At 44.6% G+C, this 17,477-nt stretch overlaps 1 protein-coding gene across 1 annotated transcript; it reads left to right on the plus strand.

Moving 5' to 3' along the window:
• Nucleotides 1-5,915: 5,915 nt before the first annotated feature.
• LOC131270441 (uncharacterized) lies at nt 5,916-14,618 on the plus strand. The gene is made up of 4 exons (XM_058272428.1): nt 5,916-8,913; nt 8,986-9,298; nt 9,845-10,268; nt 14,544-14,618. Exons 1-4 carry the CDS (start codon nt 5,916-5,918, stop codon nt 14,616-14,618), a joined length of 3,810 nt encoding a protein of 1,269 aa, XP_058128411.1.
• Nucleotides 14,619-17,477: the final 2,859 nt, after the last annotated feature.

Genomic DNA, 17,477 nt, shown 5'->3' on the forward strand with positions numbered 1-17,477 from the left:
TGCTTGTACCCGATGTGTGAAGCACGGGTTGCGCGCCTCTGAGTTTTTATTCTCTTGTGCACCGTTCGCATGACGCACTCCCCATCTCGGTTGTGCGGGCGCGAGGCCGTATTTTGTTCCTGCTTTCGCTCGTAGGATAGCCCAGGGCGCGTCACGCGTTACACTCCCCATCCCGGTTGTGCGGGCGCGATGCGCTATCTTGCATCCTACTTGCGGTTAACGATTTTATATTATAGGATTGTTTGCGTGTTGATTTTTATGAAACCATGCAAAACGATACATTTCTGGTAATCCTGGAATGCATGTTCAATTGAACGTGATTAATAATTTTCGTGACTGGAGCAGCCCAATTGTAATTTTTGCGCCCTTCAAATTTTAAATCGGTTTTCCCTTTCTCCAGGCCTGCAGGTTTCGCCAGATGGAAGAAGATCTCATTTCCCCAGGCGAGTTAGTTTCCCCAGTTAAGCTGGTTGATATAGCGATCCTTAACTTTAGCCTATGCGCACTCGTTGGTTGTTATGATGATCCTTAAATTTCTCCATGCGAGTTGATTGGTTTCTATAGCGATGCTTCGATTTCCCCTCAAACGAGCCTGTTTCTAAGGCAATCAATGCAATGCAATGGGATGAGCGTTCGGTGCGGTCCCATAGAAAAGTAAGGTTTTGCATCACTTTTGGTGTGTCACTTCATCCAAGTAGTGCAGTAATTACGGTGAAAACCTTACTTTTACGATTATTTAATATATAATGTAAAACTGCGTCAGTTGCGCGAGCATTAAATTTTCACGGTTATTTCTCTCAGCGTTATTTAGTGGATACCCGCAGAATCAACAGTAAATGGGATCGACGGATAAGTTGTATTATGACCGCTATGGCACACGTAAGAAGAAAAATCTTTCAAGTCTAAAACAAACAAAAGAACTTGTAATTATTTCATGGTAACAACAATCTATATGCTTAGCACTCTTTTGATTCGTGCAGGTTACATAGAGGAGCGGCGCTATGATTTGAGAAAAGAGAAACATTGTTCCTGGCATCATAAACATGGGTGGGTATTATATGTACACTGGGTCCAAAGTTAATCCGGACGCTCAAAAAATGAGCATGCGTCCGACTTTGTGGTCGATTTTAGAGTACTTAGAATTGATAACAATGATTTTTGTTCATTGCATCTTCTTGTTGCACCTTCTTACGAACTACGTGCAAAAAGAACGGTGAAAAAATCGTACCCAAACGGCGCAATAAACAAAAGAGTGGAAAAAGTCAGAATTTTGACGGCCAATGGCAAAGTCGGACAGTTATATTTCATCGTATTTTTGTTAGCTAAAGTGGTGTGTAAGTTAGTTTCGACACTTGATATTTGTTAATATCGATGCAGAAGACTCTTGGGCATCGTTAGAAGCACTCGGATAATTCGATTTATTATATTATTGAAGTTTTTATTGAAATATGCGTCACACTACTTTGTTGGAACAAAACGTCATCATTTATCCGTCATAACGATGGAAAAAGATTTCAAAGCATATGAAATTAGACTTACATTAGCAAACTAACAGATTCAGACATCATTAAAAAGTATTACACTTCAAAAAGAATCCTAAAACCTCCAAAGAACTGCTCTTTGCAGTACACAATTCGGGAAAAGGGAGGTAGAATGATTCAAAAAACCATTTGATGTAACCCAGTTACTATTGCCCGTCTACTAATTCTCAACTACTCCCCTAATATTATGTAATTTTCCAACTCCTTTAGCTTACATGCACTCTCATATTATTTAGGAACCTTCAAAAACTCGGACAATTTTGGTGAAACCCTTTCCCTCGAACGCACCATATGTATCGCCTTCTATCTGAGAAAAAAATGCGAATTTTTGTGTCAACTGTAAACAGGACATGCACAAAATATCATGATTGTTTAACTTTAACTATCTTTTCGACGTAGAATGATATAATTTGTTCCTAAAATCATTATATTTATCGATATCAGTTCTAGCAACAGAATCGTAGTTTTCAATTTTTCTCCGATATTTATAATTTCTCTCCCGGGGTTCTGGCATGCAGCCCATTCCAGTGTAAATAGTTCCTTATAGTTAGAGCACTTAACAAACACTTTTAGTAAAATTTCTTTTAAGTAGTAAAGTAGTAAAAGGGATGAATCGATTGGTTCTTCCTCCCCTTTCCCGAATTGTGTGCTGCAAAGAGCAGTTCTTTGGTGATTTTACGATACTTTTTGAAGTGTTATACTTTTTAATGATGTCTGAATTTGTTAGTTTGCTATTGTAAGTCTAATTTCATATGCTTTGAAATCTTTTTCCATCGTTATGATGGATAAATGATGACGTTTCGTTCCAACAAAGTAGTGTGACGCATATTTCAATAAAAACTTCAATAATATAATAAATCGAATTATCCGAGTGCTTCTAACGATGCCCAAGAGTCTTCTGCATCGATATTAACAAATATCAAGTGTCGAAACTAACTTACACACCACTTTAGCTAACAAAAATACGATGAAATATAACTGTCCGACTTTGCGATTGGCCGTCAAAATTCTGACTTTTTCCACTCTTTTGTTTATTGCGCCGTTTGGGTACGATTTTTTTCACCGTTCTTTTTGCACGTACTTCGTAAGAAGGTGCACCAAGAAGATGCAATGAACAAAAATCATTGTTATCAATTCTAAGTACTCTAAAATCGACCACAAAGTCGGACGCATGCTCATTTTTTGAGCGTCCGGATTAACTTTGGGCCCAGTGTATGTTTATTCAGAAAAAATAAAAAGTAAAGCAAAGCCTAGCGCTATATAGTTGAAAATGTGGTAGAAAACTCAGTTTTTTGAACCATGACCAACTCAGACTTAAACCATGCTGTCCTATGCAGGACCACGTAATCCTACAGTACCATCACATTTAGCCTGCAATGTGAATGAAGTGCTGCAAAGCAGTCGGCACAAAAGAATTTTCACAACGCATTAGAGAATTGGTATCAATCCCTTTCTTCTAAATTCTTTGAATGAAAGAACCTGTGTGGCACGTTAACGCTTTGCTGTTTTATATGTATATATTCTACCATCCAGCATCCATAGTATCCTTGGCAAAATCACAGCGGGTGGGGAAACCGTTAAGTGCATGGGGTAACGGGAACGTCGAAATTGTGCAGCTCACTTTCGCGCTCGCTTCGCTCGTTCAGCTGTGCTATTGCTATCGAAGCTCAAGGTCAAAATTTTCGAAATTGTCTGCATCTCTCTTTCGCACTCCCTTTGCTCACTTTCCACAGTATTGTAATCTAAGCGTAACTGAAGAGGCGATATGTTCTACCATCCTGCGTCCATGGTTTCCTTAGCAAAAGCACAGCTGGTGTCGACACCGTAAAGTGCGTGAGAAAATGGGTGTGTCGAAATTGTGCATCTCTTTTTCGCGCCCGTGCAACTGTGCTATAGCTAGCTAAGCTCAAGACCGAAATTGTCGAAATTGAGCATCTCGCTAAGATGCTCGCTTCGCTCGATCGTCTGTCTAATCGAACCAACACTTTACTGTTAGTTGTAAATTAGATATAAACTTAATAGAAAATAAATCGGTACAGCGAAACAAATGCAAATAACAATTTTTTTTTTGCATGCAAAATGTACGCAAGTACTTTACAAACCGTTGAAAAATAACAACATAGATTTACTTTTGTTTAATTTATTTTTTGAAACAGGCACATGCCCTTAAAGTTTTTAAACAAAATTTAAATGGTTTTGACACTCTAGAAACTTGTTTTGAATTATTGAAAACAATATCCCTGTGAAATTTGTACGTAGGCATAACTTGTTGAAACAAAACTTTAGTTTCTTCTAAAGTTAGACATATGACTACGATTAAAAGTGCGGTGGTTTTCGATGAACGTTTAGAAAAACCCGTAAAGCATTAACTTTGTGTAAAAACTAAATTAAACTTCCCTTTGTTTTCACTGCATATGGCGATCGTTTGCTTTTGCTGATTGAAATATGTATGTAACGTACCTTTGGTTCCTTGGCGTGTTTGAGTAAGTGGTTTATATTTGCAATACTGAATACATAACACGTGTATTGGGTCATTTTCGGGGTTAAAAACTTACCTATATGTCTTGCCTGTTGAATATAAAGAACAGGCTAGAACATTAGGAAAGGGGTCAACTTTGCAACAATGCTCACATGCGGTTGATGGCCGCTTTTCTCTTCCTATGCGTTATCTCATGATGTGCTTCCTAACCTGCTGCTTTGATAACGTATAGACTGTGTCTTTTCTCTGTGCTCTTTTCCCGAGATAATCGCAATCCGTCTTGTATTTCTGAAGCTTAAAGCCGTTTCAAAACCGTTCAGTACAATTGAACAGAAAACAATGCTTCAGCTCTCCTTAGTTTTTTAGGTTTTGGTTATGAGCGTTATGCGTGTGTACATATCTCTTTTTGCTGCTGAAAAAAGGTTGGTCATCATGTCATTTGCTTGCAATTGTAAAAACTCAGTCAAGTCACTTTTGTGAATTAAATGAAACAAACAAACCCGGTGATGTTCCGCTTTTTTTTCGAGTAGTCCTTGACCAGTAGCATATCTTTCCTCAAGCAACTCTGCAGGTCAACTCAAAAGTGACAGCTTCATCTTGATATGCCTATATATCTATTAAAACATATTTACAGCGTTTTACATCTCACCTAGCAATCGGGGCAGTGTATATAGAACATCAAGAATGATAGCCTACTGCAGAGTATTTGATGTAGAATAGCAAAACCCACAAGTGGCAACACAAACCAGTAAGTAGAATATCCATCACTTTCTAGGATCTACCAGAATGAAAGTTGTCGCGTGGATGTTCGAAGTAGGCACGACCAGTCGAGGGGTGCAGGTAAAAGTAGGGGAAAATCGCTTTCCGGTCGAAAACAAACTTTTGCGAGGATTTTGTGATTCGCGCTCGTTTTCTGATGCGGAAAAGCGATTTCCCCTACTTTTACCTGCACCCCTCGACTGGTCGTGCCTACTACAAACATCCACGCGACAACTTTCATTCTGGTAGATCCTAGAAAGTGATGATTTTTCTACTAACCCGTTTGTGTTGCCACTTGTGGGTTTTGCTATTCTACATCAAATACTCTGCAGTAGGCTATCATTCTTGATGTTCTACATACACTGCCCCGATTGCTAGGTGAGCTGTAAAACGCTGTATTCACATTAGTCTGTTTTGCTGCAGAATTAACATACGGAGAAGCAGATGAAACTTGGGCCGATGAAGGAACGGATGCTGGAATAACCAAAAGAGATTAATGTACCTTTTCCCACTGATTACCTGGGTAAGTCATAAAAGTAAGGATCATTTACGGTTGGTTATTAATGAAACCGCAATAACACTTTCTTTTCTGATTTATCCGTCATATTTTAGCTACTTGGACGAGGTGCACCACTTTTCGAGGACTTCAACGGCGGGATCTGTCCGTTTTCTTTCAACACCCGAGAATTCATCGTTTTTATTATTCACTTTTTTAAAACACAGCCACTTGAGTAAGAATTTTAGTCCGAATGATTTAACCCGGCTCGTTGGTTTTTCTACCCGCCTCATGCCGGTACTGTACGCGTACGCTTACTTGCTCTGTCTGACTGTATGTTTATTGCTGAAATAAACGAGACGTTTCCACTAACACAACCAAACATTGTCTTGAATGAGAATTGTACACAACTTTAACGAAACATCGCATACCACACAAAAACACCGCGCATTGTATAAAAAACATCGCGTCACGTCGTTTTTGTCACGCAACCTACATATTTCACGGGTTCCATCAACTCTGATGGTACCATGAAAAGCACTCTCCGAGTAACAAGAATATCCATGTTGCGCTATGAAAAGGGCGTTTTTCATGGTATCATCAGGATCCTCGGTACGCCAAGCGTGAGCTAGCGGCCGTGATGAAGGAGCTTGGCGACATCGTCATTGACTCAGCGTCGTCTATCGCAGATGAGCTCGACGACGAATACAGAGCGATGGACGTTGAATGTAAAGATGCAAGCGCGCGAAGCGCGCCAGGCGAGCATGGCGGCATACTGGAGAAAGTGCGCCATCACGAACAGATCCGCCATCGCGGTTTAAGTGCTCCAGCCGCACACTCCGATGCAGCGCTGGAAGCGGAATTCAAACGGATCGGCGAGCAGTGTGAGCAACGAATGCTCGAAGAAAAATTGCGCGTCATTGAGGAGTGCGAAAAGCGTCGGCAGGAGGAAAAACGACGCCTACTTCACGCCTCACTCCGGCAGCCTACGCGCGTCACTGCAAGGCAGCCAGAACCAGCAGTGAACGGAAGCCACTCCGAAAGCTTCGAGCTGCTGAACCAAAGCCAACTTTCGGCAAGAAAGTGCACGAGCCGAGAGTTGCCAACGTTCTCCGGGGATCCGCAGGAGTGGTCGGTGTTTATTGCCAATTATAAACACTCTACGGCCATCTGCGGGTACACCAACGAGGAGAACTTACTTCGACTTCAGCAGTGCCTTAAGGGGAAGGCACGGGACGCCGTGGAAAGTTGCTTATACCATCCGTCAAGCGTACCGGAGGCAATCGACATCCTGACAGAGTGCTATGGCCGCCCGGAGCTCATTGTGGAGTCGTTGATGACCAAAATTCGACGGATGCCACCACCAAAGGACGACCGATTTGACACCCTGGTCGATTACGGTGTCGCGGTCAGGAACCTGTGTGCGGCGATGAAGAGCTGCGGTCTACAGGAGTATCTCAGCGGAGGATCGCTGTTGAACGAGCTGGTGGAGAAGCTGCCACCGACGGTGAGGCTGAACTGCTTTTACCAACGGAACATCAACGGGGGGGCAACATTGTTGGCCTTCAACGATTGGATGAAGGAGCTAGTCAGCGCAGCTTGCCAGGTTGTTAAGCCAATCTCCCGGGACTTACAACGCGAAGGTGGTGGTCGCTCAGGCCACCCGCGTAAGTACGCTAACGTAAACGTCCATGACTCAGGTCAGTCTGCAGAGTCCGTCACCGTGAATCATGGGGAACCCTGTTCCGTGTGTTCAGGGAAATGTTCCAGTCTGGCAGAGTGCGGCAAATTTCTCGGCATGGACGTCAATTCGAGATGGCGGTACATCAAGACCCACGCCGTGTGCAGAACCTGCCTGAAGAAACATCCGCGTTTCTGTCGTGTGGATGTGTTGTGCGGTGTGAACGGGTGTAACCGACGGCACAACAAGCTGCTCCACGACGAGGATTTTGTACGAGAACGCCAGTCAGGAAGAGCCGCCGAGAAAACGATGAGCTGCAACCTCCACGTTGGTCCGTATGATGGTGTGCTCCTCAAATACATCCCGGTGACGCTACACGGAAAGGGCAGAACCATCAATACGCTCGCACTGTTGGATGACGGTTCGACGGCGACCTTTATGGACCACTCGTTGGTGGAAGAGCTGGGTCTTGTCGGACAACCCCGTCCGCTCTGTATCTCCTGGACGGGAAACCAGGGACGTCGAGAGGAGCAATCGGTTGAAGTGTCACTGAAAATCTCCGGAGTTGAAAGTTCCGCAATTTTCGACCTTCACTCAGTACACACCGTTGCCAGCTTAAGTCTGAGGAAGCAGTCGGTTGCGCCCTCGGTCATAAGCGAGGAGTACGAGTACCTCAAGGGACTTCCGCTGCGTGGAACCGCCAAGGCTCCACGAATCCTTATTGGGGTCGACAACATTTTCGTTGGACAGGCGCTGAGAACCGTGGAACGAGAGCCGAACGAACCAGCCGCTTCAAAAACTCGTCTCGGTTGGGTGTTGTATGGGCCATACAAACAGCCCGGCTCTAAAGAGGTAAAGATGGCATCGGTAAATGCCCACATCTGTCCGTGCAACAAAGAAAGAGATGATATAATAAACATGGCATTGAAACACTACTTTACGCTAGAGTCACTTGGGATATATCGACCGACTACAAGTTTACGTTCGCGGGATGAGGAACGCGCGCTGATGTTGCTTGGAACCAGCGTTCACTTAAAGGATAATCGCTACGAGGCTGGTCTGCTGTGGAAGTACGAGGATGTTAAGTTGCCTGATAGCCGAGCAATGGCCCTAAAGCGACACGAGTGTCTCGAAAGAAAATTGCGAAGAGATCCCGACCTGGCTAAAGCAATGCAAAACAAGATCGTGGAGTACGAGCAGAAAGGGTACGTCAGAAAGCTCACTCCCGAAGAGCAGGTTACTCGAACGCCAAACGACTGGTACCTGCCGATCTTCCCGGTGACCAATCCGAATAAGCCTGGGAAGATTCGAGTAGTGTTCGATGCGGTGGCAAAGGCGAACGGAGTAAGCCTAAACTCCATGCTACTCACCGGCCCGGACCAATTGGTGAGTCTACTCATGGTCCTGTTTAAGTTCAGAGAGTACAAGGTGGCAGTGACGGGAGATATCCGCGAGATGTTCTTCCAGGTAGACATGAACCCTCGCGACCAGCGCAGTCAAATGTTCTTATGGAACGACGGGAAACTCGGTAGCGACCCACAGCATTACGTACTACAAGTGATGACATTCGGTGCCGCGTGTTCACCCAGCACCGCGCACTACGTCAAGAACGTAAATGCGGAAAGGTTCGAGGCTACACTACCCAAAGCTGTGGAGTGTATAAAGTACGAGCATTACGTGGACGACATGCTCGCGAGCGTAGAAACAGAGCAAGAAGCCATAAATCTAGCCCGTGACGTCCAGTATATACACTCCCAAGGCGGGTTTGAGATACGGAATTGGCTGTCCAATTCCACCACGGTGAAAATGTTATTGAATGGCAACGAGAACAACGGAGTGGACATTCCTGTCGAGAGCGAAATGTCAACGGAAAAGGATCTTGGAATGTGGTGGAACACAGCGACGGACGTGTTCACGTTTAAAATATCCCCGAGATGCGATCCACGAGTGCTGCTTGGTGAGCGAGCACCTACGAAGAGGATCGTACTATAAACGCTTATGGCAATTTATGATCCCTTGGGGCTAATAGGAAACTTCCTCATGTATCTGAAGATACTTCTACAGGAGTTTTGGCGCGCTAAGAGCCCATGGGATGACGAGGCTATCGGACACCTCGCCGTTAAGTGGCAAATCTGGGTAACCGCGTTGCCCAATGTTCAAAGAGTCAGCGTCCCAAGGTGTTATCGGAGTAAGACGACGGCCAACTCAGAAAGAGTAGAGCTCCACATGTTCTGCGACGCCAGTGAAAATGGGGCATCAGCCGTCGCCTACCTACGATTCGAGGAAAACGGTGTGATCGAGTGCGCCCTAGTAGGCTCAAAGACGAAGGTGGCCCCTATTACGTTCGTTTCCATCCCACGACTCGAACTTCAGGCCGCAGTCATAGGTGCCCGCTTAGCAGAGACGATACATTTGGTGGCTCCAGAGAGGAACGAACTCACGACCTTCGCGTTATCAGCACGAATTGCTATAACTCACCGATTCCTCTGGACGGATTCGCGCACCGTTATGAGTTGGTTGCTATCCGACCATCGCCGATACAGCCAGTTCGTGGCAGTTAGGGTCAGTGAGCTACTAGATACTACAAACCCGGAAGAGTGGAACTGGCTATCTACACGGCTCAACGTAGCGGATGAAGGAACAAAATGGCAAAAGCCACCAGACCTCAGCCCATCGAGTAGGTGGTTCCGTGGGCCTGATTTCCTATGGGAACCAAAGGATCAGTGGCCCATAGTCGAACAAAAACTCGGAGAGACAAGCGAGGAGATTCGACATAGCCTGCTACATCACACGGTCACGACGCCAAATATCGAGTTCACCAGATTCTCAAAGTGGCAACGGCTACTAAGGGCGGTAGCTTATGTATACCGCTTTTTGGGAAATTGCAGGAAGGGCATAGCCAAAGAGCATAAACAACTTGATAGCCTGACGCATGAAGAGCTGGAGCGTGCAGAAAACGCAATTTATCGAGATGTACAAAGATCTGAGTATGCCGACGACATACATGTACTCAGCAGTAAAGAATGTGTGAAGCACCCTTGGAAGCGACCACTGCAGAAATCGAGCCCGCTGTATAAGCTAAGCCCGATGCTGGATGTGAATGGAGTGCTACGCATCAAAGGCAGGATCGAGAAATGTGTATGGGTCGGCGAGGATACCAAGCGCCCCATAATTCTCCCCCGACGGCACTACGTCACTGAACTGCTGATTAACAGTTACCACAGCAAGTACAAGCACGCCAATCACCAAACAGTCGTCAATGAGGTCCGCCTTAAGTATCACATCCCGCAGCTCAAGGCCACGTACAACCAGGTAAGGCACCGATGCCAATACTGCAAGGTAAGGTGTGCGCTCCCTCAAAACCCCGCAATGGGAAATCTGCCGCCCCAGCGACTAGCAGCATTTCAGCGACCGTTCTCGTACACCGGAATTGACTACTTCGGTCCGATGCTAGTCTCAGTGGGGAGAAGAGCTGAAAAACGGTGGGGAGTCATATTTACGTGCCTGACAACGCGAGGGATCCACATCGAAATCGCACATAGCCTCTCTACAGATTCCTGCATATTTGCGATCCGCAACTTTATCACGAGGAAGGGAATGCCTCGAGTTCATCAGTGATCGAGGCACAAACTTCGTAGGAGCCTCACGCGAGCTACGGGAAGCGATGGCAGCAGTGGATCAAGAGCGCCTGATGACAGAATTCGTCCAACCTACAACGAAATGGATTTTTAATCCACCTGCTGCGCCACATTTCGGAGGATCATGGGAACGACTGGTACAATCTATTAAGAAAACGCTTACCAAACTGGCCCTTCCACATAACCCGTCCGACGAGCTGCTACGAGCTAGTTTGAGTGAAGTGGAGTTGATTGTTAACTCGCGACCGTTGACAGACGTACCAGTTGAGGATGAAGCCGAAGCCCCACTAACTCCCAATCACTTCATTTTAGGGAGCTCCAACGGTAGTAAACCAGCAGTGCCATTTGACGACTCACCGCCGTCGCTCCGGAGGTCATGGAAGTCAGCACAACAATTCGCAGATCTTTTCTGGAAAAGATGGGTCACCGAGTACTTACCCCATCTGACGAGGAGGACTAAATGGCACAAATCCACTAAACCAATTGAGGAGGGAGACTTGGTCCTCGTAGCGGATACAAACAACCCTCGGAACTGCTGGCCACGGGGGCACGTGATAAAAACATACCGATCCGCGGATGGGCAAGTACGACGCGTGCAAGTTAAAACTTTGAGCGGAATAATCGAACGGCCGGCCGTCAATATCGCGGTGTTAGATGTCGGCCAGAAACAGGGGTAGGCCACTTCACGTGACATACCGGTGGGGAGAATGTTACAAAGTAACACTGGCCGACAACTCTGTAACTAAAACTAGATGCGGCTGTAACTAAAACTAGATAGGAATCCACGCGGTAGTGTTATTAGTAAACAACAACAGATAGTGACAGGCAGGGTTTAGAAAGTAAGCGAGGCCAATTAAGAAAATATTAAGAACCTTGGATGGGCGAAATTTCGCCCGATCAAGATGCGCGCATGATGGCCCCGATGGGCATTTTGAAAATAAACCAGCCATCGCGAAACGGCCATCGCGATACAGGAGAGGATAAAAGCAAGCGCGCCAACGAAAGCGGCCTTTCTACTCAGTGATCATACGCCAATAAAGTACCGCGTTTTTTAAAACGTTTCCAACAGAAAGATAGCGTTGTTAATACTCGGTAGGGCGTATCGCTCACACTGACAGTTAAGAAAACTGATTTCACTGGTATTTAATATAACTCATTTTTTAAGAGCCTTCATCGTAGCCATGGTTAAATTTTGATATGAATCAATTCTCCGATTCAACTTCAGGGTTTTTATGGTTTGAAATGTTTAACGTCATTTACCAAACCTACCCTGTTTAACACGCCTTGGTCCGAACCTGTCCGTGTTGCAGTTCTATCTGCAAGTATGGGTCCATCAGGGGTGGGATGGGGAAATTCCTCCTGATGCATCGCTTCGTCGCGGTGTTTTGTTCGCGATGTTGTGCTACCGCTTGCAAGTATAGACTCGCGGAGAGGAGCACTGGGGTAGCACTTTCATCACCCGGGCGTTTTGTATGGAAAAAGTTGCACCTAAACCCGTCGTCGCGCAACTTTGTTTGTCGGGTCTTTTGATAGTGCAACATGCGTATTTTTGTTACTCGGGATGCTACCCAACTGACTGCGACATGCAACATTGCCCCGTTTCCGCAGATTCCTACCCCCGCGAGTCCAGAACTGTCAGCTTTCTCTTGCACACTTTGTCTTCCTTCTCGTTCTAATGATGAACCGGTGTGCTAGGGGAGAAGTCACATCTGCCCTTTCACATCTTCCCTTTCAGGCTGACACATTGCAATAGCGGAACCGATCGTGTACCATTCCCACACTGCACAGCGACACACAAATGTGTTCGTGCACTTTATGTCGGTCAATCATGTACAGAATAAAAAGTACGTTTGTATGAATGCCATCACGCACCAACTGCCAATAGCGACGCGGTGAAGTTTTCAGTCTTCGAAACATCCAGCGCCAGAACAGTCGTGTTGAAAAGTGTAAAGTGTTTTTCCAAAGTTCATGGTGCCCAATGGGAAACTTATAGAAGAAAAAGTGCATCCATCAACAAGTCCGCGACGGCGTCAGCTCATGAACGATCTGGTCCGTAAAACGGATGAGAAGTTTGATCGTTTAGAAGCATCATGGAATCGGTAAGTAAACAGTGTGATAGAGCAACATCATGACCGTTTATAACAGCGATTCGTTAATTCATTTCCTTTGTTTGTTTCGTTCAACAGAAATAACACCGGAGGAAGAAGCCGCATTTAGTGTTCCGGGAGAGCAGAGTGTAGAAGTGGAGTCCAAATTTAATGAAGAATATAAATTTCCGCGTCGACGGATTGCGCAGAACACAACACTGTTTTCTCATTTGATATCCGAAACGAATTATATAAATGTGTGCATGCCAATCTGGTGAAATAACACGCACACCATCATAACCCCCTGTTTGGCACTAACACCACCACAAAATAACCGGTTTAATGTTGCTCCCCCACCCCTTTTTTGGTGCAACACTTTGTCTTGTTATCCGCCCCGAAAATTAACTAACAACATGGTAACAATATGATAACAAGACAAAATCTGCCAGTTGGGTACGCACACTTTGACGCTGCTACGTGTTGCATCGTCCTGCGTCTCCGTTACGTGCACGTTCACAAACGCGTTCGTCCGTCGCGTCGAGTGTTGTTCTGCGCGGGGTCGGTCGGGTCGCGTCGTGTTTGGGGCCGATGGTGTGTATGCGACGGGCAGGGCTCCTATGCTGTCCGCAAGCTCCCCGATCCAGTGACCGAAATCTCGTAGTGTTGTGTTGTGTGAGTTTCGGGTGTACCAAGCCCATTGGTAAAATGTGGAAGGCGGCAACTTCCCGACAAGCTCCTGCAGCCCCTGCGGGCAGCGGTAACTCAAAATTCCATGTCACGTCTACGTCTCTCCCGTCTCCACCCGTTTCCACCCCTCATTGGCCCACACTTTTCAAACGATGTGCAACATCGTCAACGGTCAATTGCTACAATCAGCAGGCCATCCTACTCCCACCTTCGACCCCGAATTTTCGTACTCGCTCTTTTGGGACTTAGTCAATTTTTCAAACCGTTTTCATTTTTGCAAAACTTAAATAAATAACGTCGATTTGATTAATGATCAACAAATTTGTCAAATTCCAAACGTATTTGTACTTTTGTACGTAACTATACAGAATAAAAAAGTTAAAAAGCATGTCCATAATGCACGTCAAATGATTTCAGCACATTTTACAGCGGAAATAAACATAGAAAAGAGATTATGCGTTCGATTCCATCATTTTTCAATATGATTTATGTCCATGTATTTGAAAATAACAATGAAAATCAAATTCACACTTCGACCAGATTTTCAATCACTCAATGCCAAGCGAAACCGCCTACATTATTGTGGGATTTGGTTGTCCTGTGGACAAAGTTTATTGCGGGTGGATAAATTATTTTTATCACCGATTTTTCATGCAATTGTTGAATAGGCGGAACCTCAACCCCGTACAAAAAAAACATTATCAAATTAAAACAATTTTAGGACCGATAAACTTTCGCCACACGCGATTTTTGTTCAACGATCACACTTATTTTTGACCACCATAGTCTCAAACCCACGCTCACAGTCAAGCTGTCAGGGGAGCGTTCAGTGATGGCAGCCGCCGGGACCGGCTTGGAGTGCGCCGAGCGCAGTGTAAATAAAGTGCGTAAATTAGTGGTGTTTTCCGTGTTATTTGGTGATCTTTATCGATAAGAGTGAAGAAATTGTGCGTGGGCTTGCTTTGCGGCTCATATTCAGCCCGAACACGACGTATTTGCTCGATTTTACATCGTGTTGTTTACATCGTTACTCTTCCGCATGGAGGTACTGCTGCTGTTCTCGTGCGATCCGATCTCGCAGAATTCCTCGTTAAAAAACCAAAGAAGATAAGTATTTTATCATATGGCGTGCATGAATATCAATAAAAAGTGTTTCTATCAACTTTTATTTGCAGATTATCTTTATTCAGGAGTTTCTTTGGAATGCCGCTTGTCCGATGTGGGTCCGGAGGCGTACCGTGGAAACGTGAATAAGTAGTGCGGATAAGGTTTATTGTTTAAGTATAGGACTATTACAAGACAAGGTAATTTTTAATGTTAATGAAAGTGTATAGAGCCATCGGTAATTTGTAATAAAGATAAAAAATTGCGAATGCAAATGTTTTGTGGAACTGGGGGACTTATTTTTGCATGATGACCACCACTATGCAGGGTACTCGGGGGCCGCCATTACTGACCCATGCGCATGCGCAAACCGCCCACGAGGGTAACTCAGACGGTCTTCTGGTCCGATCGGATCCGGTCAGGGAAGATACAAGTACGGGCTAGTGAAGACCGCCGCACTACACTTTTCACGCGATGCTACACATTTCTGCCGCTAGGGGCAGTGCAATGTTGCACATGTAGTCGAGCAGGCCGCTCACCTCGATGGTGGCACACATGTTCCTCACCACCACGCCGAAGTTCGTCAGGAGGTCGGGGCGGTTTTATTTCGGCGTGGGCATGTTGCGTATTTTTGTGATCATCGATTCGATGATCATCGCCGGTCGGCCGAACTCCCAGCGGGCATTGTTGCACAACATTCTCTAAAAATTCACTCAAAAAATGAATTTTCCTCAATGCACCCCCGCTGGAGTCCACAATTGTGCACTACAGCGTCGAGTAGCGCAACGTCATGACGTCATCACCCCACTTCCCAATCGCAAAAATCGGATACTGTTCGGACCTCTCACTCCAAATCTGCACTTTCTCTCTTGCTTCCACTCGCACAAGGGTATGCAACCACTTTCTGCCGCGGCACCGAGCTGCGAGTGTATGCGTGAGCCATGCATGAATTTACTCCCCGCATCACGCATCTCCCCTTTGGGTCCCACGAACTTGCATGGTTCGTTTCCTCCATTCTTCATGCCCCGCGGTCGTTGCCCTGCGTCTGTCGTTTTAAATCGCTTTCTGTCTTTTTTGCGCTTATTTTCTCTTTTGCTCATCATTTGGCTTCGCGCCAAAACTATGAAGTGACGTCACATTGCATTTGTTTACTACGATTTTAGTTATCACTTGCGGTAGAATTAAATCATAGTTGCGTTGATTACAAGTGAACAAAGTTTTCCAGTGTTTATAAAGTGCAAAATTATACGTTGAATTGTGCCAACATGTCCGATCTTGATAGAATGAAAAAAACTGGCAATTTCACTAAAGATGGATTTACCAGTCGATGAAGAAGCAGGATCAAGTGGATTGAATGAATGAAAATAATGATTTAGTAATATTGAATTAGTGTTAAAGCTTTATTTTCCAGTGTCACAACAATTAAATGCCGTTAATCCTTCGGATAGCACCGATATGCCATCTGAACCACAAGAGCATCAAGCAGAGAGATCCATTCATTCCGAAGATCCGAAATTAACGGATTATTTAGAATCGAGTTCTATTAGTATGACATGATGTCCTCTTGTTATCTTTTATATGCACTCTGGCTGCAGCATGTTGCAGTTTCTTCATCAAAGAGCTACCAACATGTTTGTCAGCTACTATTTTAATGCTCGTTACTGCCTATTTCCTTAAAAATACTCTACCTCTTTAAAATTAATTAAACCTGTCGTTGCTTGCCCAGGTGTCCTACTGATACCCGACCAATTAAAACTGGCAAAAAATGGCTTAGCAAAAATAATATCAATAGAATCGTGCATACGATTGGAAGGTTCTGCGCGCGTGACTTGACTTTGCAACCAAGCCAAAAGTTTTCTTTTGTATTGAACGTTTTTTAGGTCACCTTCAAGCTTCAAAAGTTCTCCTGTGCTAGATACAGGAGAAAATTCAAAATCCGTATCCTTACGGATGAGGCCTTCTCTAGGCTGACTTACTGCCACCATCGTGTCCAAAGTGACATTCGTAGTCGCAAAGTTGCGCAGAACTAAATCCAGTTTGGCTTCGAGCCTCTCATTTTGAAGTCGAAGTTCTCTATTGTGATTTTCTAGTTTAGTGAACTTCTCTAGTGTAGAGCACAAGGTGTAGGTAGCTAAAGCAAATGATTTGTAATTCTGCTTAACAATGACATTCTGCTCATTAATTTACACGGCTGTAAAACAAACAAATATTAAAAAGAAACACAAATAACTCCATTGCTTTTGGATCCATTGCTTCAGCATAGTTTGATGGTGATGATGATGGAAATGAAGAGCAAGGTTTGAATAAATAAATAATAATGAAAACCTAATAATGTAACTTAATCGATCTTGGATGCTGCTAGATCGATCACGAATGGTTCGATGGCAGTTGACCAGTCGAACAAATTGCCGCTAGAGGGAAACTCCTGATAAGGATGAGAGAGTAAGGAGCAGTCGTTCTCACTCTACTATCTGGTATCTAGACAAGTTATTGAGGATGCATCAGGATGCACTGGTATCAGCTGATACAAGTCAACGACCTGAGACAAATCCGAATTGGTTGATGGATTTGAGAACGACCGTTCTTTCGTTCTGCATAGCGAAAATTTTTAAACTTTGGCTCTAGTAAAATTATTGTCAATTTAAATGTGGAGAACTTTTTACACAAAGCGGAAAAGAAAACACGAATCGATGTAATGGCACTAGATTCGAAAAATTATTAGATAGTAGATTGCGTAGCACTTTAAGGTGTAAACTGAATTATACTTACATTCAAACATTTCGTTATTTATATTGAATCACCAACTGGTCATGCAGAAGAGCAGCCGATAGCACAACTGGAAAACACTTCGTTCCATGGGTAAATATAAACCATCAAATAACGATAATCAATTCTTACTTGCCTTCTTTCAGGAACAATTGCACCGTAAAAAGTTAGCTCTTCAATTAGAATAATATGATATGACGCTTCCTTTCACGCCACCGCCACAGGCCCACAGGCACGAT

This window comes from Anopheles coustani, assembly GCF_943734705.1.
Source record: "Anopheles coustani chromosome X unlocalized genomic scaffold, idAnoCousDA_361_x.2 X_unloc_3, whole genome shotgun sequence".
In the NCBI taxonomy this organism is placed as follows: Eukaryota; Metazoa; Arthropoda; class Insecta; order Diptera; family Culicidae; genus Anopheles; species Anopheles coustani.

Excerpts from the sequence above, each read along its gene's own strand:
- LOC131270441 (XM_058272428.1), top strand. The coding sequence starts at position 5,916 with ATGAAGGAGCTTGGCGACATCGTCATTGACTCAGCGTCGTCTATCGCA. Across the intron at positions 9,299-9,844 it reads ACGAAGGTGGCCCCTATTAC|GAAGGGCATAGCCAAAGAGC; the intron begins GTTCGTTTCCAT and ends GGGAAATTGCAG. Across the intron at positions 10,269-14,543 it reads TCAAGGCCACGTACAACCAG|ATTATCTTTATTCAGGAGTT; the intron begins GTAAGGCACCGA and ends TTTTATTTGCAG.